The 27,414-nt window shown below is 41.1% G+C and overlaps 1 protein-coding gene across 1 annotated transcript in view; it reads left to right on the plus strand.

The window, feature by feature from the left end:
* Positions 1-27,414, plus strand: part of DHRSX (dehydrogenase/reductase X-linked) — a 228,468-nt gene that overhangs the window by 54,381 nt on the left and 146,673 nt on the right. Inside the window, exon 3 of the mRNA XM_034757540.1 lies at positions 7,859-7,927. Coding sequence (XP_034613431.1) covers positions 7,859-7,927 — 69 coding nt within the window. The remainder of the gene's footprint in view (positions 1-7,858; positions 7,928-27,414) is intronic.

Consider the following 27,414-nt stretch of genomic DNA (forward strand, 5'->3'; position numbering starts at 1 on the left):
ATGCACTCATTGTACGTTATTAGATTGTGCCTGCTGCTTATAATGAATGTGTTCGAGTCCAATTAATTCTGCGGAATCACACTGCAAGAGGTTCCATGATCCTGGAATTGTGCAGGATATTTTCCCTCAAAGCATTGTGCATGCATGGAGGTTGGTATTGTACCCTTGTTGCTTTCCTGTCAGGACTTGATATGCTCTTAGAGTCAGGGAGAGAGACATGATGTCATCCCTGCTGTCTGATGTGCAATCCGCCTCTTGTACAAATCTGACTGAATCTTTCTGAGACCTTCCTCTGCTCTTGCATACACTGCTAAAATGGTTCAACTGGTCACATTCCTTGCACTGCTATCCTAGGGCTGGGCACTTCTCCTTCACCCACTCATGTTGTTTCCCACAGTAAATGCATCTCACTATGGATGTGGAACCCTGGCCACCTGCTCTTCTTTGCTGTTGTCTTTCTGTACGTAGTACTGGGGATGTTGTGCCTCCTAGGGCTTCCATCCTTTCTCTTGAGGCTTCTGCTGCACACCCAATGTCTAAGTATCTATCTGATGTGAGACTGCCTTCCCGGAGCAGCTGCTCCTTCAGGTGTTGATCCCAAGTGCTGCAAACTGCCCTGTCCTACATTAGGGAATCTACCAAGTCCCCAAAATTGCATGTAGCAGCCACTGTGCACAAGACTGTAAAAGAGGGGCCTTGTTCCCTTCCCTTCAGAGTCATCTCTAGTGAAAAGCCTGTGCCATGCTGTAGAATCATTCTACTTTAGGGAGCAATGGGTCCCCAGGGCTCCTAGCATTGCTGTGTGGCTTGAGGCAGTAGTGAGCTTCAGAGTGCTGCAGCCTTCTCAGCCTTTTTCCTGCTGCTGTTGTCCTCCTGCATGGCTAGGTCTGTGTACAGCTCCAACTCCTCCTTCCACTGGGTCCATTGCTAGGCTAGATTTGAGCCTGAAAAATTCAGGGTCTCTGAGGGGACTTCAGACTGAATTCCATGGCTCATGCTGCCAGCTGCTGCCCTGCAGAGAACTCACAGCTCAGAATGTGCTACCATGTTTCCCTCACAAAGAGTGAAGCTGAATGCAGGTTAAGTTGAACAAGTGAAACGTTATTAAATCTTGGGGACTGCTCTGTCCATGTTGCTGAGTTCCAGCCTAACACTCCATATTCCACTGATGTCCTGTCAATAACAGTTCCTCCAGGGAACATAAGTCCTCTGACTCGAGTTCCACTGATTATGATGCAAAGATAGAAGCAGCCCAAATGGGGATTGCTGCACTGAGGGGGAAGGAGTAAAATGGGGCCCAGCTGGAGGCACCCCTTTCTTCCACTGTCCCCCAGAACTCAGCACAGTGTAGGGGAGACACCACCACTTTGGGGGCATTAGGACCCAGATGATGCCTCCTCTTCCTCCCCATGTGATTTGCAAGAGCAGACCCCTCCCCATCAGAGATTCAAGCAGGCAGGAGCAGAAGCAGCCTTCGGAGATTCAGAGAACTGTCTATGGTTTAGACTGGACTTTCTGTGCCTTGTGCTGATTGACTGTTTGTTCCAACCCTTCCTGTCCCCATTGCTTACAGTCTTTTCACCTCAACTTCACTCCACATCTGCCCCTCCTGTCCTCTCTTCCCCTGCCCTGTTTCCATCACCTTAATTCCCTTCCTTTTTATTTCCATTTAGCTGATCCCCTCTTAAGAATGCCATGCACTGTCCCCCCAAAAATAGAACTAACATGCCGTTTACTGCTATCACAGTGCTCACTCTGCTTGTGTGTTCTAACTCTTTCCCCATTCTGTGTCTGTCTTGTCTATTTAGACTGCAAGCTCTTCAGGGCTGGGAGAATCTACTACAGGGGTCGGCAACCTCTGGCATGCTGCCAGCACATCCCTCGGCCCGCGCCACTTCCCGCAGCCCCCATTGGCCTGGAGCGGCAAACCGCGGCCAGTGGGAGCCGCGATTGGCCGAACCTGCGGACGCGGCAGGTAAACAAACTGGCCCGGTCCGCCAGGGTGCTTACCCGGACGAGCCGCATGCCAGAGGTTGCTGACCCCTGATCTACTACTCTGTATTTGTGTAGTGCCTAGCACCATGGGGTCCCACTCTTGCTTGGCCCTAAGGCACTGCCATGATAAATGCGTTTTAATAATAATAAATAAAACATTAGTTCAGAACCCTCTGAAATACCTGGATAATGCATCTGGAGTACCAATAATGCATAAAATCATTCAACTGTATTGAATTACTAAAACCAGATTTTGTTTCACTTAATTAAACTGAATAAAATGTGTTGCTCTGTGGTAAGTCCCATTGAAACCATTGAAATGGCCTTCAGAGTGAGGTTCTTCTCAATGTAAGATGGCAGAATCTAATCCAAAGCCCATTGGGTTATATAACCAAATGGTTTGACATGCAGTGTTTATATATGTAAATGAAGACTAGGGGAATATTTTTAACTAAGTTTATACTCTAGCTTTATTATTTGCTTTATACATTATTAGCTGTAGTGTTTCACTGAGAAATAGAATTTTTCATCCCACTTCAATCATGTCTTATTTTATGCATTTATTCAGTCAAATTTGCATGACTAGTTTTATTTTTTGGACTTGATTGCAGAAAGTATCTTTGCTAAATCAATCTCACCTGAATTTATTTCATTATTTACATGGTGCAAAGTAGAAGAAATAAGTCAGAAAAGAGATAGACCAGCTTTGCATACATTATTCTATGACCAGCTGTATTTTTTTTTATTCCCTCTAAATATTATGCATTTAGCAGAGAAAGGAGAAGTGGGGAAAGTGTTTAAGTAGCTCAGTAGTCTAAGTTCCCAAGCCAGTTGTTATTTCTTCTAAGCAACTTTTCTCAAAGTTCTTTCAATGGATATGAACACGCCAGACTCTCCCAAGCTTTTTGAATCTAGGGTAGGCAGTTCTTATCAAGTGAAGGCTGCTCACCCCCAAATTCTCATGGCTAAATTCAGAAGTGGTGAAAGTGAGTGCAATTATATTGAGTCAATGGAGGAAAAAATCCAGGAAGGGGATTCTACTGTGGGTCACAAAAGTTTGAAGAGGTCATTTACAAACGTGTTAAAACATTACATTGTGACTGTTTATACCATGTCGGAATTTAGTCCTCATACCATATACTCTCTCAGGTCTTAAAAGTCTCACTCTCTAGTTCAGAATACTACATCTGTTTTAGCATTGTGCATCTTTCTGTATTTGAATGCCAGCCCTGTTTGTGACGCACAACATTCTCTCCCGTTTGGATTTTCAATAACCTGACTCTGCTAAAATAAATATACTTTACTTCCTCAGTTTCTTTGTTGGGCATCATCTTTTAAGGCCTGATCCAAATCCCATTGAAATCAGTGAGAGGCTTTGTCTTGACTTCAGAGGGCTTTGGATTGGTCTCTTGGTTAGTAAAACAAAATCTTGAACAGCATCTTTTACATGCCTTTTCACTCCAGTTTTTCACTCCAGCTATCTGTATGATGTCTGCTACATTGCTGCTTTCCTTTCCTTCTGTAACCATTTACAGTATCAGTCAGATACAGTATATGTTGATTCATTCTGGAATGTATAGAATTAGGGCCAGATGCTGCTCCCATTGAAGTTCCATGAAAATTTTGCCATTGACAACAACGGAAGCAGGATCAGGCACTTACCGAGCAAATTCCTTGTTGCTGAGTGGTCTAAATTGTCCTCCGTTGTCTACCTCAAAGGCTCAATTGGAGTGACTGACAAGATATTGCTGTGGAAAAATAATAGACTGTTTGAATCAGCTTTGGGTTTGTTTGTTTGTTTGTTTAACACAAAGCACAGTGCTAAGTCCTTTTTAGCTTTTGTTTTTAATAGTTTTATCTTTTGCATTCTTTATTTTTTGGAGAGCACTTAGACACTTGACATTTTATCCTTCTTGTGGCAGCTTGATTTTTGGCTCTGTCACTGACCTTGGGCAAGTCACTTTGCCTCTCTGTGCCTTTGGTTCCCCGAATTCCCACCCACTCTTTGTCTGTCATGTCTATTTAGATTGTAAGCTCTTTAGAATAGGGCCTGTCTCTTACTAGGAGACTGTACAGATTCTAATGCAATGGGGCCCCGATCGTATCTCTCTTATTTAGATGCTACCATAATACAAATAAAAATAATAAACATTGACATTATCGGTCATATTGAATTTTAATGCAGATTAATCTTTAATTAGACATTTAAAACCTATTTTGTTGCAGACATACATGTTTTCTCTGAAATTGTATAGGGTGTTTTTAAAATTCTGTTGAAAGGATATTATACTCCATTATATTCTGTGGTTGCTTATCTTGATTTCTGTGGAGCCCTTTGAAAATTGAAAAAACTTTTTTGTTTTCATCCTTATTATTACATTTTATAGGACATTTCAATAAGGATATTTCAAATGGTGCTTAAGAGTGTTATGACCTTTCCTTTCTTTGAGTATCAACATTCCTGGTGACTTCAACACAGCTTTGAGAGTATAACCTGTTTGAAGAGTCTGCAGTGAGAGGTTGCAACATATTTTGTATTTTTGTCTAGGTCCTACATAAAACAGATGATGGACTGTGTGTGTGATTCTTAAATATTGATTGGTGACTTTTTAAAAAATAAAATCAGAATTTACTGCCACATTAGAACATTTTAAATTTGTGCTCAGTAGTAGCTGTTCTCCTTTGTGTGCACTGCTCACTTTACTTGTGGGTTACAGAACTACTTGCTAGACAGCAGTACAATACAAGGAACTGGGATGTGTTCCTGGCTCTGGATGGGAACTGTGGTCCAGTGTTTAAAGCAGGAGACTGAAAGTTAGGACTCTTAGCTACTAATTATTTGATAATGATGCTTTGCATTTACATATAGGACTCATTCAATTGTGGATTTTAACGAGCTTTCTAAAGGTGAGCATGCAGGAGTAGATCTGTTTTGCAAACACAATAGCCAAGCACATAGATTTGGCATGTTCATTCGAGGAGGCAGCATGTTTAAGTAGATGAGATTCAGGTACACATGAAGTCTACTCCCAGTTCTGCTCAAAGTGATCATGTGAAACCTTTCAAAATCTAGTTAACATTTTTTAAATAAGGGAGCATTTTATCTACTTGTGTGTTAAGGTAGAAGTATGGGGCCTGCCTCAATAATAAGGGTTATAAGTGAGCAGAATATTGAAACTAGTCCATGGAAAAAGTGAGACAAGAATTCATTGTCTGGTTCCCACCCCAATGGATCTTCCAAACAGTATTTCAGTGGAGCTGCTGCTTACTGTCTTTAACCCTTTGTAGTTGTTTGGTGACAATGAAGGAGTATCACTGGCTACTAGCCAGGATGAGCAGGAATGGTGACCCTAGCCTCTGTTTGCCAGAAGCTGGGAATGGGCGACAGGGGATGGATCATTTGATGATCCTAAGGCAGAGATCAAGCATGGAAAATTTCAGAGCAAATGGTTAGTTTGTCACAGTAAAAGCAACTGAAACGAGATTAAAATGGAATGTGTTTATCAACTTTGACTATAAATGCTCTATTGCTTTGCCCCAATAAGTAAGGAATCACTCATCTCTTTAAATAAAATCAGAGGTGTAGATTACTCATAAAATATTACTGTATCTTTTTCTGATACATTCCTTCGAACATTTCATAAGGATTTTGTCACTTATCCAGTGTCTTTATTCACCCCTAAAGCATTTGCTTTGCAAAATTCATTTCAAAAGCCTCCAGCACACAAAGAGCTTTGGTCAAGGCAATTTTTAATTTTATGATGCTCCTAGCTCCTAGACTCATGTTTTCAAACTCCCTCTTACGCTAATATGGAAACAGTTTTGAAGCAGCTATTTAGTAAAATGATTCTTTTGTCCCAATGGTCTTGAATTAAAATATGCAAATAAGATAAACTGAGCTCGTTTGGAGGGTCCTGAGCTTTAATGAGGAACCATTAATATAACAGTGAAAATAATGTGAATTACAGTTTGTTGTGCAACGCAAGTTCTTTGAAAAATAAATGAACATACTGAGAGTTAAATCAAGTCACTGGGGAGGATTTAATATGCATGTTCACTGGGTGATAAATGCTGAATGAAAGGAGGATCAGATGGGACCCTCACAGGGCTTGCCACAGAAGTCAGTTTTTAACATAACTGTATCTAGCACTGTGACACATTGATTTTTGAAACCCCACTGTAGGAAATCACTTAAGCTGAAAGAGTGAGGAGAGTTGATTCCTTACCCATAGCGGCTTTGTGCAGAGTTCCATAGACATGGCAGTTTCACTGTAGGCTTTGTTCTTTGACACTGCATCTATTTCCAGAAATTAGGATCAAGCTGAATGTTTGTGTGTCATAAAACCCCAGATGGATTTTGCAGAAAAACAAATACTACAAATGAGTGTTTCTTTGCTTTGTTTCCAAATGGTTAGTATGAGGAGGTCAAAAAGGAATTGAAAAGCTGATCTCCCATTCTGTACATACATGTCTTCCCATTAACAGTTTTAAATGGCAAAATTGCCTGTTTGAACTGCTTTCATATAAATAGTGAGTCTTCTCCTTCCATTTCATGAACCCATCCATTTGTCACCTCCAGACAGAATATTGTAACTCCCTGTACCTGGGGCTAAATGCGGAAGCAACACAGAGGCTCCAGCTTCTGCAGAATGCATTAGCCTACCCCCTCAGTGGCCTGGGTGACTTCACCCCTGTGCTGGTCTGATCCCTCCAATCGCTCTTGGACAATGCCGTTTATACAATCCAGAATGAAGTGTAATGAGGTCCCAGAGATAAAATGTTCTCTCTCAAGGGCGTACAGGGAGTTCCCAGATGAAATCAGACTAATCCAGAGTCTGATTGAACTGTTCAGCATGCCACAACAAACTCCTCTGTGAAAGATCTCTCCCTTCATAACCAGAAAGAGAAAGGAACAAATACATGGAAGACAAATAAGCAAAATAAATACATAAGTAACCTAATAAACAATAACAAATTAAAAAAGGGGGAAGAAAAATAAAGCCTTCCTTATCACCCAGGCTTATAAAAACCCAGGCTTTCTTTCTATAACTAGAGGCGGCAGAAGACTTTTTATCGTTCATTGGGGGTTTACGATGTGCATCTAATTTACCTAGGAAGGACTCAGCTGCTGTGATGATGGGTGCTATAGAAAATCTCTGTATCTGTTGATGGATAGACAGAATGGTAAATTCGGCTTTCAAAATTAAAACTGTTACCAAGCACAGTATTTTCTCTTGTTGTTCCAAAGCCAGCATTGTTACAAAGAAACTGCCAAACAATGAATACTATCCAATTGTTAACTAGATTGTCTACTGTAGTTCAATGACACGAGGGCAGAGTCTCTTCTCTATCTTTGATGTCTACACTTATTTTCTATTAATGCTAGTAAGAACTTTGCCTATGCACTGAGTCAGATGGACTGGACATTTTAGTGAGTATCCACCAAAATACTCAATGAAATCCCATCAGTTCTTTTTCATTTTGGAAAAAGAAATGCTATGCAGTCCAAGCTTATTGCTTTATGATTGTTTCAGACTCTGTTTCTGAAATGTGCTTCACTTGAATCACCAGATTTGGTTTTAGCTGCAGCTGCTCAAGCATGTGGCTGTCCAGCCTTCATGTAATAGCTAGAAGAGACAAAACAGTCCAGTCATGTGTGAATAGCAATGTGTTTGTATGGTGCTTTTTGAAACCTCTGTTAGTGTGATTGCAATAAATAATTCTCTTTCACTTCAAGCTTGTTGTTTGCTTTCTGATTGTGGCATTTTACATTGTGGTTAACCTATACTTGTGGGATGACTGGGTACTCAACAGTCTTTAAGATGATTGCATTATTAATTCTGCATTTTCTTGATGATGACAGCTGGAAACAATGAACGTGAAGGCCAAGAAGCAGTGAGGAAAATAAAAGAAGAAACTGTGAATGAAAAAGGTACGATACTGTATGCATTTGTAAAACAGCTGCTGTTTATATCTCATGGCAATTTTCTTCCTGAGTTACAGATTAATCCTTTTCCATGGTATTTATGTGCAAAGAAATGAGTATGTGTGATCGTGTGCTCTTGAAGTGTTGCATTTTGGGAAATGAGTTCCTGAATCATCCTGTCTGATTTTATGTAAAGCTACATTTAGAAAATTGCTTGACTATATAATCCTGGGATGTTACAACAGAACTGGCTGTGGGTTCTGCAGAGGTGTGTGTGTGTGTGTGTGTGTGTGTGTGTGTGTGAGAGAGTTTGACGACTGGGCAGAAGATCATGACACTAGTAATTTTGGTTTAAAGAAAGGATGATATGTAGTTTATAGTGAGTGTGCTCTTGTCTTTGTCACTGATGGGCTTTAAATCTCTTCTTTTGTGGTGTGGGAAATCCCAGCAAAAAGGTGTGTTTGGGAAGAGAGTGCTAACAGTACAGAGTTGTGTGGGTTCCTGTCCAGCCCTGCTCACTTGGCACATGACTAGAGCTTGCAAACATTAGTAACAAAATTCTGTTTTAAAAACAAACTTTCAAGGTAAGCAACAAAAACTGCCAGGTGATACAGTGAAAAGTAGCAGCTAGCACTTGAGGAGAATATAGGCTTAGAGTTCTAGCCTGAGAGTATGTTGATTCTCTGATCTCAACAACTGTGTGCCTTTAAAATGCCTAGATATGTCAAAGAAAAGAGAGTTTGTCAGTTGTGCCCTGGGTTGCTTTAATACTGCAGTTTGAACCATAATAAATCCATCTTATGCAAAGTGTTTGATCTGTATGAGTCAGAATCCTTGAAACCTCAGTACTAGAAACAATTTTTCTACATTCCAACACACAATCTAATTGATTGGCTGGTAGAACTTGATAGTGTTGATTCATTATAATTTTTTAAACCTCTTAAAAAAGACCTCTTAGTTTTCAAACCTTCAACTGGTTGAATTAAGTTCTACTTTACCCAAAGGAGACCCTGGTATAGTCTGAGCGCTAGTCTGTTTAAAAAAGAGAAGATTGGATTTGTGTGGACACAGCTTTATTACGGCTGGAAGCAAAGTCTAACTGCTTCACCATGAAATTTAGGATTACTTTAGCCATGTGCTTTTGAATCTGTTGAATGAGTGATGAAGTAGGGCTGTAAGAAAAGGAAAGTGGCTTTATTTCTGAGAAAAGTCATGTAGCAAACTCTGTTCCCTGGCAATTCTAATTTGCAATTTATTCTCTAGACCATTGCCTCAGTTAGTTTTATGTTCTGAAATCACTGGGTGTAGTTCTTCCAAAGTAATTTGTGGTGACTCACTGTCACTACTTTGATGTATAATCTCCTGTCCAAAAATGCTGCACAGATACTGGAGTGTTGAACTCCACCCTATTGAGGACCTTCATGGCTTCTGCTAAAAGCTGATTCTGCTTTTGGTGCATCTTTAATATTTACTGTTGTGATGATTGAAAAAAAACAAAAACTTTCATTAAGGTTTATCTTTTGATTTGTTTTAAAAAAGGGCACCCATCATTTCCTCGGGATGCATCATAAATTAACAGTCAGAATCATAAAAGGAACAGGAGTACTTGTGGCACCTTAGAGACTAACACATTTATTTAAGCATAAGCTTTCGTGGGCTATAGCCTACTTCATCGGATGCATGTAGTGGAAAATACAGTAGGAGGATATATAAAGGATATATAAAGGAATAGGGTAATTGCTATCTTCTCTAAACATTTTCCTGGAAGTTTCATTTCTGAGAAAGACCAAATCATTTTGACTAAGTTATATTGGTCAATTTACACCCCATTTGAATGATCCAGATCTCTTATCCCATTTATGCAATCATAGAAATTCCTAGGACCTTGAACTCACTTAACCTTCTGAATTAAGGAAGCTTTGATTTTGGGTGATAAACTGTTTCAACCTACACTTGGTAGAACCAATAGTTTCAGTAAGCGGAGGCTGTACCTAATGATGATATATATCAAGTCTGGCCTATATTACAGTTCTAATGATTAAGAGGCATCAGTAAATTTAGATCCTGATTGGTCAGTATCTGAAAAGACTATAGAAAATTATTAATTTAATTTTGAAAATATGACCTAGTTTGGAGAGGATTTTTATGTATAGCTACTCTATGTTGTACAAGTAGAAGGAACAAAAGGTAGAACCCTGTTCCTGGTGAAGGGGACAGGGGGAACACCATTAGAATTGAAGATGAATGGAAAGAGAGAAATCCTGGCCCCAGTGAAATCAATGGTAAAACTCCCATTGACTTCAGTTGGGTCAGGATTTCACTTGAAATATATATTGAAAATGTTTTCTTGGACTTGTGCTTATTTTTCCTCTTCATGATAAAGGATGGTATTTTTTAAAGTTAGAAATATCAAAAATATCAAGTCCAATCTTCTTTGGTTTTGCTGGAAGAATTCTGGGAAAGCTCAAGGATGTTTACTGTAAAAGCCAGAATTATGTCAAAGTTGTAGTAGGGGGAAGGAATTATTATTATTTATTCTTTGTATTATCGTACAGCCTAGGAGCACCTGTGATGGACCAGGACCCATTTGTGCAAGACACTGTACAAACATAGCGTAGCCAATGGTCCCTGCTCCACAGCGCTTAGCATCTAAATAGACAAGATAGATCCAGGGTAGGGCACGGTGTCTAATAAGCAAGCAGAGTGACAATGTGATGGCAGCAAACAGCATGTTATTCCATGTATTTTTTTAAACTTTTTTTTCCTCTTTAGGTGGGTATAGGAGGGGTAAGCTAACAGGAAAGAAAAGGGAAGGGATTGCAGACATTGACAGGAAGGGTGGCGGGGAGAAGATAGCAGGGCAGGGGAGAAGAGGGTAAGAGGGGCAGCTGTGGAGTGACACTGAGGTGAAGAGATTGTGAGGTAGGGGCAAGGGTTGAAGCAAACTTCCAATCAGCATAGGGCAACGAAAGTCCAGTCAAAATGCTAGAACATTCTCCCAAGGACAAAGGTCCCTGCTTTGGCTGCTCCTGCCCCTACCGGCTGGAATCTCTGTCTGGCTCCTCATTGTGGCTTTCTCCTAACACCACATGTTGGAGAGGAGAGGAGGGAAGGGGTTGGGAAGACAGGGTGTGGATCCTAGTGCCCCCAGAATATGTGTGTGGGGGGTGGGGAAGGGTCTCCCAGGCACAGCACCTGGTTTGTACCACATCGACAGTATGCTCAGCATCTGAGTCACTGGAGCAGTCTGTCTGCTGCTTCAGGAAGACAACAGTTTACTAGTTTATGTTCAGTTCATAGTGGGAAGTTTATCTTACCAACCATAATACTGGAATTTTTTAAAAATTGATTTTGTATTATTATTTTAAAAAATATTTATATTGCAGTAGCATCCAGAGCTCACAATGGGCTCCATTTTGCTGGGTGCTGTAGAAACACATACAACGATATGGTCCTTGCTCCAGAAAGCTAAGATCAGGAACTAAGGAAAGCTTTCAGTCTTCAGACACTGATGTCTTCGGCCTCCCCTTTTCCCCCCACCCCCATCACCCCATTTTTTCAGGGAAAAGTTCCCATATGAACTGATGTGACAGCACCATCTTGGCCAGCACACCAGAAACTGAGCTGGGGACCTCCAGAGCTAAAAATACAAGTTTCTACAGCTTGACTCACAAGCTAAGGCTCTCTAGATAGGACTGTAAAAGTCTCATATCCTTTGCAGATTGGGCACAGAGGCACCTGTAACACGCAACACACACGCACGAGTGGGTTACATGGGCAATTCGATTTTTCAAGATCTGATGTAAATCCAGAGTAACTCACTTGATGTCAGTGAAGTTACCTCAGATTTACCTGAGTGCAAGTGAGAGCAGAATTTGACCCAATCATTTTGCTGTTTATGCTATCTGTGAATTTGGCCATTTGATTTCAACTGAAGCATTCTGTGAGTAGGATTCGATCCTATTAGTATGCCAGCTTTTCAAAAGATGAAATTTGAGACCTATTTATCCACTCCATAATGATAATCATTACTATCCTGATAATCTTCTGCATAATTAACTTTCAATCACTTTTAGTGGCATATATGCACTAAGCAGATAAAGTCTAATGAATGTATTGCTTAGAAAAAAGTATCAGAGGGGTAGCCGTGTTAGTCTGAATCTGTAAAAAGCAACAGAGGGTCCTGTGGCACCTTTGAGACTAACAGAAGTACTGGGAGCATAAGCTTTCATGGGTAAGAAAAGTTTCATTAAAAGGGAGCTGTTCCCATTTAGGATAATTTATAATGACTTTTAAGGAAGAACATTTCAAGATTTATTGCTAAACAGATAAAGAAGATGTTTGAACAAAAGCCACATTGTAGTGAATTAGGCATGGTAGGTTGGGAATGTCTTAATTTCAGCCAATAATATGCATGAATGCCGTCTATTTGCTTTCCTAGATGTCAAATTCAAATGACTAGGAAATATTTCTCTCTCATTAGCAGGCGATCTTAAAGGATTTCCCTCTGAAATAGTGGAAGAAGTTGGGGTGATAAGACATGTGACTGGAATTTATCAAAGAAATTCTCAGTTGTGGAAATTCCCTTCCTAAATAGAATTTTATCATGAGTCTAATCTATTAATACAGGGAAAAATTTGCCTCTGGCAATTGCATGGTGTAAGGAGGGAGCCAGGAGCCTTCTCCTGTCCCACTGTGTACAGCCACAGAGACTGCTGTCTCCTAGCATTTTAGGAGTGCATGTGATACCAAAGAGGAGAAAGAGGAGGAGAGGCTGGTCAGATGCATGCAGACCACAACATCTTAAGGAGAGATGAAGATACAGAGCTCCCCCTGGTGTGATGCATGTTCACCCAACCCCGACTGATTGTGAATGATGCAATGTGGTGCATGGCTATTACTTAGCAGTCTACTGCATCTTTTGACAGTGATAGAGAGCACCTCTTCTCTATCTGTGCTGTGGCTTTCTTGCTACTCATCAATTCTGTTTATAATCTGTGTTTCAAATAGAAGTCCAATTAATTCTGTGGATTTAGTGTGCCATGTGTTATGATCATATTTTAATTTGAATTAGTTGTCACAGTAAATGTTGGGAAAGATTAATCACAAACCTCTCCTTTTCAAGCTGTTTGTGATTAATGTGGTTTTACACCTAATTTTCCCCCTAACTTTTACATTTTCCCCCTTGAGCTTAGTTGTTGTAACTCCAGGTCCCACACTGTGTTTATGAAGGCCTTCCCTTGGTATTATGCTAAGTAAAAGAATTCATGTTTATGCATAAGCTTTTGATAATTTTCAATTCCATCTCCATTCATGAATACAAATGGAGCACGAAAAGAGCTTTTGTTGATATTTATATATTAGTTTAATTCTTATACATCTTTGTATTCAACAGATCAAAGCCCATTTCATTTACACAGATATAAACCCAGAGAGACCGGTTTGCAGAGTTGCTCTATATTTTTGCTGGCATCACCAAGAGCAGAATTTGTGCCAAAGACTTGTAAATTTCCACAGATCACTCGAGTATGTGCATTTAGGCTATGTCTACACTAGGAGCTAAAGGAGCGATTCCCTCATGCTAGATCTCATTGAGCTACTGCGCTGTGGTAGCACAGACAATGGCGCAGGCTAGCCGTGCCGAGTACACACACCCCTGAACTTCATGGGCATGTGGTTGGGGTGAATAGCCTGTGTCACCACTCACTGCTGCCATGCTACACTATTATTTTTAGCATGCTATTTCAATGAGAGCTAATGAGAGAATGTCTATGCAAACTAGGGAATCCCATCCCTACTCCGAGTGTAGACATAGCTTTACATATCATTCAGTGCTGGTAATTGCATGTAAATGTGAATTAATATATTTGCATTCTCACACAGTTAGAACATCAGTGTGGTGATTTCTAGCCTAGTGCTGGATTTTTTCAACCATATAACTACTAATATTAACAATGCAAGTAAACATTTTAGCAAACATGTCCAATTAGTTACTATGAAATATTCTGATCCAGCAAAACCTCTAACAGGTTAAGCTTATATGTAAGTCTTTGAAGAAGCTTGGCCAAAAAATGTATGATGGTTAGAACCCCTGTAAAGTTGAAAGAACTATGGATGGGGTCTGTACTTGACCCCTGATGCCACTGACCCTTCAGTTGAAGAGCCTTGATTTGTCAGGCAGGGAAATAAATAAAAAGAACTTCTGATAATAATAGCACCATTGGGTGGGCCGAATGACAAACAAATCAAATTTTCCTGCCTTACTTCCATTTTACATAATACTGTAACATGAAAATATGTTTACAGTCAACAAGTATGTTTGTTTGTATGCGTTTGTTGCTTGCTTTTTAATTTTAAATGCATCAATTTTTTAGGGAGTGTTTGAAGCCATTTAAAATAACTGAGAATTTTCTGTTTTTTCCATGAGCCTTTTAACTTCTTAGAAATTAAGATGTGACGTTAATAGGATGGCAGTTCAAACACTAATAGAATTACACATATGGTTCATAGAGAGAAAAACGAGCTATAGATCTGGAGAAAGAGATAAAGGCAACATCTTTCAAATATAAAATGTATTCATAATGCAGACAGCAGCTATAGCCATCAGTTTCTATAATTCCCATTTCCATTGGAAATGTGAAATGGAATTCATTAGCAAGCTATGCTGTAAATAAACCTGATTTTCTTTTATGTATTTTTTCCTAACTGATACTTGGAAACAACAAAACAAACCCAGATAAATAAACACAGTTATAGCTTTAGGCAGAGAAACAAAGTCCTTTCAGATATTTAGAAATTATTTTCTTATCCTAAATCATTGTGATGGGGTGGACTAGGTTCGGATGCCCCCTGCTGGAGGCCTCATGTCCCTGCCTCACCCTGCCCCAGAAAAGAGCAGAGGAGAAGTCCTCCAGGTGGCCTAGAGTGGCTGCAGAGAAGCAACCAATCAGAGGGGCTGCTGGAGTGACCAATCAAGGGCCATATGAAAGGAAGCAGCCGAAGCAGAGCAATCAGTTGCTGCCTGGAGCTTTCAGAGGGAGACGGGATGCATGGCTTGCTGGAAGGGCAGCAGGACCAAGGACAGCTCACTGCAGGCAGGACTGAGCCCAGGAAAGGCTGCTGAAGATAGGGTGCCTGGTTGGCTGGAAGATCATCAGGACCATGGACAGGTCAGTGTGGGCAGGCTGATCCCAGGGAACTAAGCCCAGAACCTAGCCTGACCAGGTGACAGTACCATGATGGGCCCTGCTGGTCTGGTTGAAGACTGAGCCCAGGGAAGGCTGCCGAAAGGACACCAACTGAGGGTACCAAGATGGGCCACTGTTGGGCTGTTAAAGAAGGCAGTGCCTTCAGGGGGAAGCCTTGGTGCTATGGCTCCATAGCAGGGCTGTGAGAAAGACCTAGAAATTGTATACCCCAGAAGGGGGGGACAGTGTTTGTGACTCAGCCAGAGGACTGAACCACTGAAGACCTGCCAAAAGAACCACTGGCTGGGGTGCGGGGGGCACTCGCAAGAGGCAGGTGCCAATGCCGTTACAATCACATAAAGCTTTGTGTGGATATTAGAGGCTAATAATGTCCTAATGGAGCCAGACCTTGGTGTTTAGAATTTCATTGATCACACTGTTCTATTAGAGATGGACTGGGGAAAAGGAATTTAAAAATGAAATAATCTCTGCAAGACTTGAGAATTCTTCTGTTTCACTCTTCACACATTTTGGTCCTCTTTTCCATCTTCATAGACCTGGTGTCATGCAGGTGACCTTCCCGCGGATGGAAATGGGGCTGGATTTCATACCCTCCAAAGTTTGTCACTCTTTTTGGAGGCACTGGAAGCTCCCACAAGAGAACAATGTGAGATACTCCAGACCTGCCAGTTAAGAAGGAGATCTTTGTAGGGTGCTGAAAGATAGAGAAAGAAAAAAGGCAATTTTGTTGTGTTTTTTTTTCCCTTCCAGCTCTCTTCCAAGGGCTGTTTTATATAGACCTGTCTTCCATGGGTTATACACAGGGCTTGAAAAGTTCACTTGTTCATAACAAATAGGAAGCTTTCCTGATCAAATGCCTTCAACTTCTGCAGAATCCAAGCTTTCATTTTTTTAAATATTAGGAGCCTGAGTTTCAGAAGTGTTGAGCATTCACAACTCTAAATGAAGTCAGTGGAAGCCACTGGTACTCAGACCTCTGAAAATCAGATCCTCCTACACTAGCACTAGTGGTTGTGAAGATAATCCTCCAAATGTGAACTAAAGGCTAGGTTTGCATAGAGATTTAGGTGTCTGCTTCTTTAGGCACCTAATTTCAACATTTAGGCACCACTGACATTCACAAAATCACTCCTCAGCTATTGCCTAACTCCATAAGTGCCTAAATCCCCATAGGTGCCTAGGTTTCCACTGATGACCATTTACCAAGGCACCTAAGTCCTGATGCCACACCATAGCTAATGAGCTGCTTGCTCACACCTAAAACACAGCAAGATTTTCAAATTAAGCGCTCTCCTGCTTATCTTACCAGATCAGTCCCTGCAGGCAGGTGTGATCAGAGCACATCTAACCCACACAGAATGTAGATGTAGGGGCAAGTAGGCTGGGAATTTTTGGTGTGAGCTACCTGGCTGCCATGTGTATGTTCCAGAACACCCAGTAGCGCAGTGATTAGGGTACTCCCCTGGGATTTGGGAAACCCAGGCTTGAATCACCACTCTGCCTGATTTAGAGCAGGGAGTTGAACCTAGGCCTGCCCAGGAGAATGTGCTAACCACAAGGCTATTGGTATTTTGTGGGTTCGCTCTCAATTTCTCTTGTTGAAACTGTTCCATATTGCATAAATAGTCAGTCATTGGAGCAGGGCATTGAACCTGACTCTCCCACATACTATATGAGTGCCTTACCATTGGGATATAGCATCTTTCTCTCTCAATTTCAATGAATATTGAGTTTTTGAAGCCCTGGCTATACAAGTTCTTAGATTGTAAGGTTTTTTGGGCAGGGACCCTCTTTTAGTCCTGTGTTAGTACAGTACCTAACCCAATGGGGTCTGGTCCATGACTGGGGCTCTTAGGCACCACCACAATACAAATAGTACGTTCTGACTATAATACAGCCTTTGAAAGCAGACTTTGGAGAAGGTGAAAGGTCTTTGGAGAAGAAGATTAGGATTACATGAAGCAAAAGCTAATGTACTCAATGCTTTTTTTGCCTCTGTCTTCACAAACAAGGTCAGCTCCCAGACTGCTGGACTGGGCAGCACAGTATGGGGAGGAGGTGACCAGCCCTCTGAGGAGAAAGAAGTGGTTCAGGACTATTTAGAAAAACTGGATGAGCACAAATCCATGGGGCCAGATGCCCTGCATCCAAGGGTGCTAAAGGAGTTGGCGGATGGGATTGCGGAGCCATTGGCCATCATCTTTGAAAACTCATGGCGATCGGGGGAGGTCCCGGATGACTGGAAAAAGGCTAATGTAGTGCCCATCTTTGAAAAAGGGAAGATCCGGGCAACTACAGGCCAGTCAGTCTCACCTCAGTCCCTGGAAAAATCATGGAGCAGGTCCTCAAGGAATCAATTATGAAACACTTAGAGGAGAGGAAAGTGATCAGGAACAGTCAGCATGGATTCACCAAGGGCAAGTCATGCCTGACTAAGCTAATTGCCTTCTATGATGAGATAACTGGCTCTGTGGATGAGGGGAAAGCAGTGGATGTGTTATTCCTTGACTTTAGCAAAGCTTTTGATACGGTCTCCCACAGTATTCTTGCCACCAAGTTAAAGAAGTATGGGCTGGATGAATGGACTGTAAGGTGGATAGAAAGCTGGCTAGATCGTCGGGCTCAACGGGTAGTGATCAATGGCTCCATATCTAGTTGGCAGCCGGTTTCAAGCGGAGTGCCCCAAGGGTCGGTCCTGGGGCCGGTTTTGTTTAATATCTTTATTAATGATCTGGAGGATGGTGTGGACTGCACTCTCACCAAGTTTGCAGATGACACTAAACTAGGAGGCGTGGTAGATACACTGGAGGGTAGGGATCGGATACAGAGGGACCTAGACAAATTAGAGGACTGGGCCAAAAAAAAACCTGATGAGGTTCAACAAGGACAAGTGCAGAGTCCTGCACTTAGGGCGGAAGAATCCTATGCACTGCTACAGACTAGGGACCGAATGGCTAGGTAGCAGTTCTGCAGAAAAGGACCTAGGGGTTGCAGTGGACGAGAAGCTGGATATGAGTCAACAGTGTGCTCTTGTTGCCAAGAAGGCTAACGGCATTTTGGACTGTATAAGTAGGGGTATTGCCAGCAGATCGAGGAATGTGATCGTTCCCCTTTATTTGACATTGGTGAGGCCTCATCTGGAATACTGTGTCCAGTTTTGGGCCCCACACTACAAGAAGGATGTGGAAAAATTGGAAAGAGTCCAGCAGAGGGCAACAAAAATGATTAAGGGTCTGGAGCACATGACTTATGAGGAGAGGCTGAGGGAACTGGGATTGTTTAGTCTCCAGAAGAGAAGAATGAGGGGGGATTTGATAGCGGCTTTCAACTACCTGAAGGGGGGTTCCAAAGAGGATGGAGCTCGGCTGTTCTCAGTGGTGGCAGATGACAGAACAAGGAGCAATGGTCTCAAGTTGCAGTGGGGGAGGTCTAGATTGGATATTAGGAAACACTATTTCACTAGGAGGGTGGTGAAGCACTTGAATGCGTTACCTAGGGAGGTGGTGGAATCTCCTTCCTTGGAGGTTTTTAAAGCCGGCTTGACAAAGCCCTGGCTGGGATGATTTAGTTGGGAATTGGTTCTGCTTTGAGCAGCGGGTTGGACTAGATGACCTCCTGAGGTCCCTTCCAACCCTGATATTCTATGATTCTATGATAGAACCTTTGCTGTAGTTCTACATTCCTAATGGCAACTGGGGTATTCATTTGCACTTCTAAATCCCTCTCAGACTATCTAAAGAGTTTCAGGAAATCCATAATAACTGAGCCTCCATTTTGCAGTGTTTTGTGAGCCCCTTGACTATAAAACTGAATTGGAAGAGAAAATCCTGCTAATGATATTTCATTTAATGAAGCAGAAGAAACCTTGAGATGTAACATGAATTGCATTGGATTCCTAATTCTAATGTCTGGCTTTGCATTTTTGCTGTTTCATTGTGTGATGTTTCTGGGGGTGTGGGGTTGATGTCAACAGTCACCAGGGCCTGATTTATTTTGATTTCATAGCCTTCATCCATATCTTAGTGGCAGACAGTCCTTTGTTTAACATTCTATGTACTCTAACCAAGATTACTATTGATTTCATGCTGCTTGACAAGAGTAGCTCTTCAGAACTGATCTGACTCAAGGTGACAAAATGAATCAAATCATTTTTCAAACGTTTAGTTTGACCTAGTTGAAAAATAATTCTAAGTGTTTTATTTCCCCAGTACAAAAATCTATAGGCTTGGTATCCAGATATAGTGCAAATCTCATGTACACAGGGGACTGTTTGCCTACACCCTGGCGAGTAGGGGGGTAACCCTCAGAGGAGGAGGATATAAAAATAAAGGACAGTGACCTCCACAGGACCCCTCTCTCCTCCCTCCATCTCTCTACTTATGAGAACAACGTCTCTCAAAGAACTGAACAAAGGAGGGAGTGGTTCCAGGCTGGAAAGGGACCCAGCCTGTGAAATGTATTGCAGCTCATGCTGAGACAAACCTTTTGCTTTTAAGCCTATTTAGCCTGATGAAGTTTAGGAATTAGCTTGCATGTGTTTATCCCTTTATTTCTTTTGTAACTAATTCTGACTTTTATGCCTGACCACTTATATTCACTTAAAATCTATCTTTCTGTAGTTGATAACTTGTTTTATTATTTTATTGTTTTATCTAAACCAGTGTGTTTGAAATATTTGGGAAATTTCTACTCAGGTCAACAGGGCTGGTGCATATTCATTACCCATTTTTGGAATGATGGACTATTTATGAGCTTGGACAGTTCAGTGGGCTACTGAATGGTACAAGATGCACATTTCTAGGGGGCAAGGCTGGGACTGAGTGATATGTGGGTGTTGCCCTATATGTAATTCATGAATGGCTGGGCATAGCATTCATGTATTCAGCTGGGAGTGACTTTGCATGCTGGTGGCTGAGAGTGAGCAGAGCCTGAAGGGGTTTGCTGTTCACTAGCAAAGCAGTGTAAAAAGCATCCAGGCTGGAGAGTTAAGGGGACACAGCAGGTCAGATAGCACCCTGGGGAATGTCACAGTAGCTATAGAGTCAGTCTGTCTCTCTCTCTCACACATCAGAGAGGCCTGGACCCCCAAAAAGCTCGTGTTAGATCCAGAAATGGGCATAACAACACAATTCCATTTTCCCAAACATGTTTGAAAGCTTTTTTCAAAAGTCATTGAGAAATGGAGGTGTTCTCCTCTGGACAGCTTTACCTTCAAGTGAGGCTAAGCCCAGTTTCAGTCAAACCTGGCCATATTTTATGGCTCTTGCATTGAAAACATTGGAAAATTCATGGTTTTGCATAGTTTTGAAGGAAAACTAGGTAAACCCCTGTGCTTTTGCAGAATTTCCCTTTGAAATTTTCTATCTGAATCCAAAGTTCAAAGGAAATCTTGAGTGCTGTGAACACATGTATATTGAAACCAAAGAAAATGGGCAAATGGAAGGTGAGAGATGGCCGAAAATCCTCTCATACTGTTAATGTTGAGAATCTTTTCCTCTTTGTACCCTATTTTTAGGCTATAATACCCCCATCAGAATTTCTTTGTCAAAGAGAACAATTTAAGCTAACAGCCACAGACCTACACTAGCTAATTATCTCACAGGCAGTGATGTTATATAAAATGATGAAGGCTGGGTTTCAAATGGGATGCTTTTATACTACCAAATTTAAGAATGTGAATATGTTTTGACTAAATCTGTAGGCCTCATGTTTTGGAGTGTTGAAAATGTCATTTACTCACTTAAGGAGCAGAAAGGGATTTGCCTTTAGCTGTTCGATAGCCCACATTGAAGAGGAACAGGTATGGGATGTAAGGCATCTATTCATGGCAGGCTGCATCTTCTGAGTGTTGCACAGCTGTACAGGGGTTTTCCTGTTCCCCAAGGCAGTGGGGAATTCTAGGGTGGGGGAAAAGACTTTCTGGCCATTCTCCCTGCACAAGTGTATTGGGGATTTGATGTAAGTGGGTTGGAGATCATTGTAGCCTGGAGAAGAGAACTGGATCAGTGGTCTGTCTAAAGGAGTCTCCTCTCTTCTGAGTCCTTCAGATCCCACCCAAGCCCAGCTGTTCTGGCTCTGCAGTGCGATGAATGCATTGGGAGAGCCAGCGCTCTGAATCATCTTTATCTATTTGTATTCCCATCTGAATGCCGAACAGCCTTCAGAGTTCCATTGAATTTATGAGGATCTGGTCCATTTTTATGAATACAGTTGTGTGAAAGTCTAGCCTGTAAAGCCTATATTCAAAATATAATCTCTTCAATTTTATTCCCACCCCCGCATTTATGGGGATAATATTTTGAAACAAAACACCACTTTCAAATTTCCCACCTTCAAATTATAATATGTATAGACCACGTCCTGAAGTTGGCAGGGAATGAATTAACCCCTTTCCTTCAGCTAGAAGAACTGCTGCCTGCTCTGAGCCCAGTGATTTGCAAAGCAGTAGGGCTGGGCCTGTTATAGGGAATTTATGTCGTTCGGCACACAATAAAGGCACATGCTGTGGAGAGTTCGGGCTCAGTCTGGCATGATGAGTCTGAAAGGAAGATAGCATAGGAAGTGGGCAGGAATCTGAGAACCAGAATTTGTGCATTTGGCTTTATGTATAGCCAGCTTCACCATACCCCCGTCCAGCTAGTCAGTGAAGATGCAAGTTGTTTTGATTCTGCAGATTGACTTCACTGTTTTAGTGCCTCTCCAGGCAACTTCAGAAGCTCTTTAGGCATTACTGGCACAGCAGTCCAGCATGCAGCCAGTGAAAACAGCTTAATAGTGTGAAAAACATATATGCATTGGCTTATTTGAACACTTTATGGGGAGGAACTCAAATCTAGGCGACAGTTGTTCTCTGAAAATGTTGACCTTGATGGGTTATAGACAAATGACCACCCTTTCCATAGCTCCAAATTGATCTCTTCATTCTTGGCCAGATTCTCTCCTGGTGTAACTCAGTTGACTTCATTGGATCCAAGCAGGGGCTGGCATCCGGCCACACTAAACAACTTGTAGAATTGATATAATTCTTTCTGTTTATGTCAGTCTTTCACAAAGGAGAAGTAGAGGGAAAAACATGTTTAAAATAGGAAAAGATGGAAAACCCATAAAAACTGGCAGGAGGATCAGAGGCAGGTGTAGTGTCTGAAAGATCTTCTAACTCTTTTTTTAGATCAGCTTGATTTCGGGTTGACCATGTCCCTCAGCATTACCTAAAGAAATTAGGTCTTTTAATAGTTAACTGCAGTGATCATTGCCTAGCACACTGAGAAAAGGCAGCTTCTAACCGTTAATGTTATTTCTTTCTGTTTGACCACATATAACCACCAGATAGGATGACGAGTGATTGGTGATGTCAAAGGTATCCTGTATCTTTGGGGTGATGTAAATTTATGCATCCAGAGATAATATATTTCCACTATTTAAAAAGTGACAGTTTTACTAGGTTTATTATTGTAATACTATAAATCGATTTCCTCGATCAGTAGATGAATTATAAATTATTCATGTATTTTATTCATATTATGGTAGTGCACTAAGTCAGGATTGGGGGCCCACTGCACTCCATCTCTAAAAAGAAGACAAGGGGCCAGATTTCAAAGGGAGTTGCCTTTATAAATCTCTGGTCCATGGTCCTTGCCCTAAAGAGCTCACAATGTAAAGAGACAAAATGGGCTGAAGATGGGAGGAAGGGAGCACAGCATGCAAACAGAGTACTCAGAATGAGGGGTGAAAAACACCATGTTAATCCTATGTTCGTTCATTGGTCATTTATTAGATTGTATTTTTAAATTCAGGCAGGATGAGGGAATGGGGAAGGTGGGGAGGGGCTGAAGTGGTAGGAGCAAAGAAGAGATAGGGAAGAGGGTACAAGGTGAGAAGGGGAAAGAAGGAGGGAAAGAGCTTGGGAGTTGAGGAAGGGAACTTGTGGCAATACCATGAGGGAGAGAGACATGGGAGGAGATTGGAGCAAATAGCTACTTAACAGAGAGGAAAGAATATGTGTTGGTAATTTAACATGCACAATTTCTGAAATTTGAGGAGGCCCATTGTGTTTTGTTCCAGGAGTGGATGGAGGAGCCGACAGCAAGGAGTATACGTGTGAGTGGGTGGGTGGGACGGGGGTGGGAGGGATGGCAGACCAATTTGAACTAGCAGGTATTGGACACATTTTTTAAATTGTACTTTTATGTGCTGGGTGAAATTCACTCAATGCAGAGAACTAACACGAAGCTGATGCTCTGTATAAATCCCACTTAAGCCCTCAGGGGAACATTTAAGACTTTGTTCTAGCCCTCTTCTTTAATATCACACCCAATTTAAATAAGGCAACATTTTACATTTTTCTTTCCACTCTGCCTCCTGTTTCACATACTGTAATTTTTCTGTATTCTAAATTGTTTCGCATCTTTTGCATCATCATAATGTGTCCATTCCTCTTTTATTATTTATTTGCGAATAAGAAATCTGTTTTTTCTAATACACATCTTACTGCATTTTTTTAAATGATGGTAGGTTACCCATCAACACACTTATAAGAAAGAGACCTGTACATACTCTGTTTTTATTTAATGCCAGCATCCAGCAAACATTGCTGGGAACAGCCTGTACTTTATTTCACTCATTCATTTCCAATGCAGAATTGATCTCAATTTTATGGTCAGAAAATTATACATTCTTTTGATATGAGAACCATGTGGTTTGCCACTCTGCATGTCACTTTCAATTTCTTAGTTTTTATTTAGCTGCTGTTCAGCTGGATTCTCAAATGGAGGCATAAATATATAAGCCAGCCATTAGAAAGAGACTCCTTGATCATTTCCACAGGATTTTTGTGGTTACACACTGAAGAGACGGGTCCCATAATAGTCTTTGCTTTGGCATCTATTCTGTCAGTTAATTTTGTAGCTGTCACGTTTCAAAAAAGAAAATAAGGGAGACACATATCATGTCCAAAGGATATGTTTGTCCTGGCAGGGAGTGTCATTCCTTTGTTGGCCAAGAGGCAGAAATAACTTCAATTAGGTTTTAATTGGAAACCACCACCCCCGATTAAATCACAGCTTCAACATGCTGAAAGAAACAAACTTTCCCTGAAATAAAAGGAAATAATTTATTATATTGCTGTGTTTCTCTTTCCTATCCTCCATTTTTTTTCCTGTCTGTATCTTGAGTCATCTTAGGTCTTGCATATTCATGGATTTTCCTCAGCCTCACTTCATATAACAACACCTTTTAAAGTGTGTCGGGATTCATCCTCTGAAATTCTCTCTGGCATGTTTTCCTTTCTTATTTGCCCTGTCTTTTTGTCTCCTTTCATCCTGATCTCATGACTATTGAAGTTAATGGAAAGTTGCCCCTTGACTTCAATGGGCTTAGGATCATTTCCATTGTTCAAATCCCATTCCCGCCTAACATCTTCTCCATTATCTCTACTTTCAGTTCCACAGTCTTTACTTGTCTGCTCATGCCAGGCATTTTTTGCTGCTCCTTCCTAGTGCTCACCTCTCACCTTCCTCTTATCCCTATTTGTGTTTCTTGATTGTTCCGGGTGATGCCATCTTCTTATTTACAGGTAAAAATACTGAGTGACGTTGCCAAAAATAAGGTAGAAATGGATGAAGAGGGAATCTTGTTCATTAAAAAAGGTTTTTAAAATGGTGTATTCTAGAGGCCATCTCTAAAGTAGAGAGTGCACTAGGAGGCCAATATCAGGAAGAAATAATGAGCCAGCACTTGGACTCATAAACCTGTCCTTCCAGATACAATTATTCATCCCTATCTTTTCAGCAGTGCCCTTCACCAGTTCTCTGCAAATCTGGATCCTCCCACCTTTTGTCCTCACAGCTCTTGTACTCGTTTACTGCAGCAGTGGCACTGATACACACCAGCAAGCTTTGAATGCTGTTTTCACTGTAGCTTATTGCCTTGTCAGGTGATTTCACTCTCTCTGGAGGTATTATTGGTGCTGCAGACCAGCATGCAGCAAGTGAAAAAGCTTTACAGTATGAAAAACATATATACACTTGTAGGAGGACCCCCAATGTGGCGGGACAGTTCTACTCTGCAAATGGTGACCTTGTTAGCTTATGGCAAATAACCATCCTTTCCAAAGCTCCAACCTGACCTCTTCACCATGGGACAAATTCTCTGTTGGTGTAATTCAATTGATTTCATTAGACTTACACCAGCTGAGAACCTGGCCTGCTGAGTTTCTGCAGTAGCCAGGCAAACTGCAGGAATGTACTTGAGACTGGCAAGTTCCTCTTCTGGCTCCATCGGTGAACTCATCACATTGTATTTTATTCGTTTTTATTTTCTTGTAGTATGACCACCTTTACAAATCATTAAGATGAGGGGTGGGGGGAAGAAACGCTAGCGAAAGGGCAAATACAGACAGGTAACACCCTCACAACATCCCTCTGAGAGAAGGGCCCAAGCCACCTTGTCCGAGCATGTGGTGTGGACCTACAGGGTGTCCCTAGAAATTCAAAACACAGAGGATATGGGCTGGTTACAGGCAGTGTGGATTTGAGTGATTAAGCCAGGAGAAGCAGTTGTGTGACCCTGAAAGGAAGCAAAGTCAGAGAGGCAACCTTTCCTTGTGTACAGTAGAAGCTGGAGGAACTCAACTTGGAGTTTCTGAGAAAAGAAGCTGTCTGTACATTGCTATTGTTGCTTGGGAAAATGGGACTCTGTGTCTGTACCTGTGAAGAATCAGATTACAGTGTCACATCCTCTCATCCAGCCAGAACCACATCACAATGCACTGAATTTCAGTTTTCCATTCAGCCTAAAGAGGCAACAATATTAAAACTACAATTCCTAACAATAACATAAGCTATAACAAAGACCTCAGAAAACCAGCAGCTGAGCTTACAAAACCCAAGCCTTACTCAGAAAACATAACTTAAAATCTCTATCCCTCAGTTTCCCCAAGAATCCCCTTTGCCCTAAACACTTTACAGAGCTCTTTTGATGAGTATCTGGGGAGGGCTAGAGTCTCATCAGCATACTGAAAACACTTCAGTCTGTATCTCCTTACTACCCCTTGTAATTATCTCATTTCCACATTGAACAGGAAGGGTGACAAAGTGGAAACTGTGACAGTCACCTTGGAACTTTTAGAAGGCAGAGGTTGACCAGAAGTACCTTCCAGTTTCTTTCTTGAGAGAAAATAAAGAGTGTAGCTCTATTCCTCACTGGCAGGGCTCAGGCAAGTCAAAAGCACCTCCTTCATAATCAATGGCCTCAAAGGCAGCTGATAGATCTAATAACGTGACCAGGGCACCTGACCTTCATCCATTGCCAGGAGGAAATCTTCTTATGGATTCTGCATCCAGAAAACTATGATTACAATGGCTAATTAAACTATTAGATTATTACTTCTAAATAGTTACTAACCTTTTGAAAGAGGAGCGTCTGCATTTTACTTTCTTAAATTACAGTTTTCCAGGTGCAATCCCAGCTTCACTCAAGTCCATGGCAAAACTCCCATTGACTTCAATGGAGCCAGGATTTCTAGGAAGGTACAATGCATCTCCATGTCATCCAGGATCCTGTCATTATCAGGCAGTTATGCCAGGTTTATTAGAGAAAAATTTAAACTTTAATAATTTACCTGGACAATTATTCAATCCTGTATCAGAAAGGATAGAATTTCTGATCCCAGCTGGCTATCCATTTATGCTGTGAAGCATGAAGTCTGATGGCCTTTATAGTTTGAATCGTAGTACAAGTACATGCAGATGCTTCCTTATTAAAGTACATGCTTATCACTTAAAAAAATTACAAACCTAAATGTCTATTTCCTGAGGCAGTGAGATTTCCATTTCAACTGTACATTGTATGTCCTTTTTTATGTTTTCAATTTTAAAACAATTTACAGTTAATTGCAAGATTTTCAAAAATAGAAACTAGGGCTATCGATTAATTGCAGTTGACTCATGTGATTAACTCAAAAACATTAATCACGATGAATCGCAGTTTTAATCGCACTGTTTAACAATAGAATACCAATTGAAATTTATTAAATATTTTGGATGTTTTTCTATATTTTCAAGTATATTGTATTCTGTGATGTAATTGAAATCAAAGTGTATATTATTCTTGATTACAAATATTTGCACTGTAAAAGATAAATAAAATAAATATTTTTCAATTCACCTCATACAAGTACTGTAGTACAATCTCTGTGTTGTGAAAGTGCAATTTACAAATGTAGAGTTTTTTTGTAACATAACTGCTCTCAAAAACAAAACAATGTAAAACTTCAGAGCCTACAAGTCC

This window comes from Trachemys scripta, chromosome 1 (genome assembly GCF_013100865.1).
Source record: "Trachemys scripta elegans isolate TJP31775 chromosome 1, CAS_Tse_1.0, whole genome shotgun sequence".
NCBI classification, from domain to species: Eukaryota; Metazoa; Chordata; order Testudines; family Emydidae; genus Trachemys; species Trachemys scripta.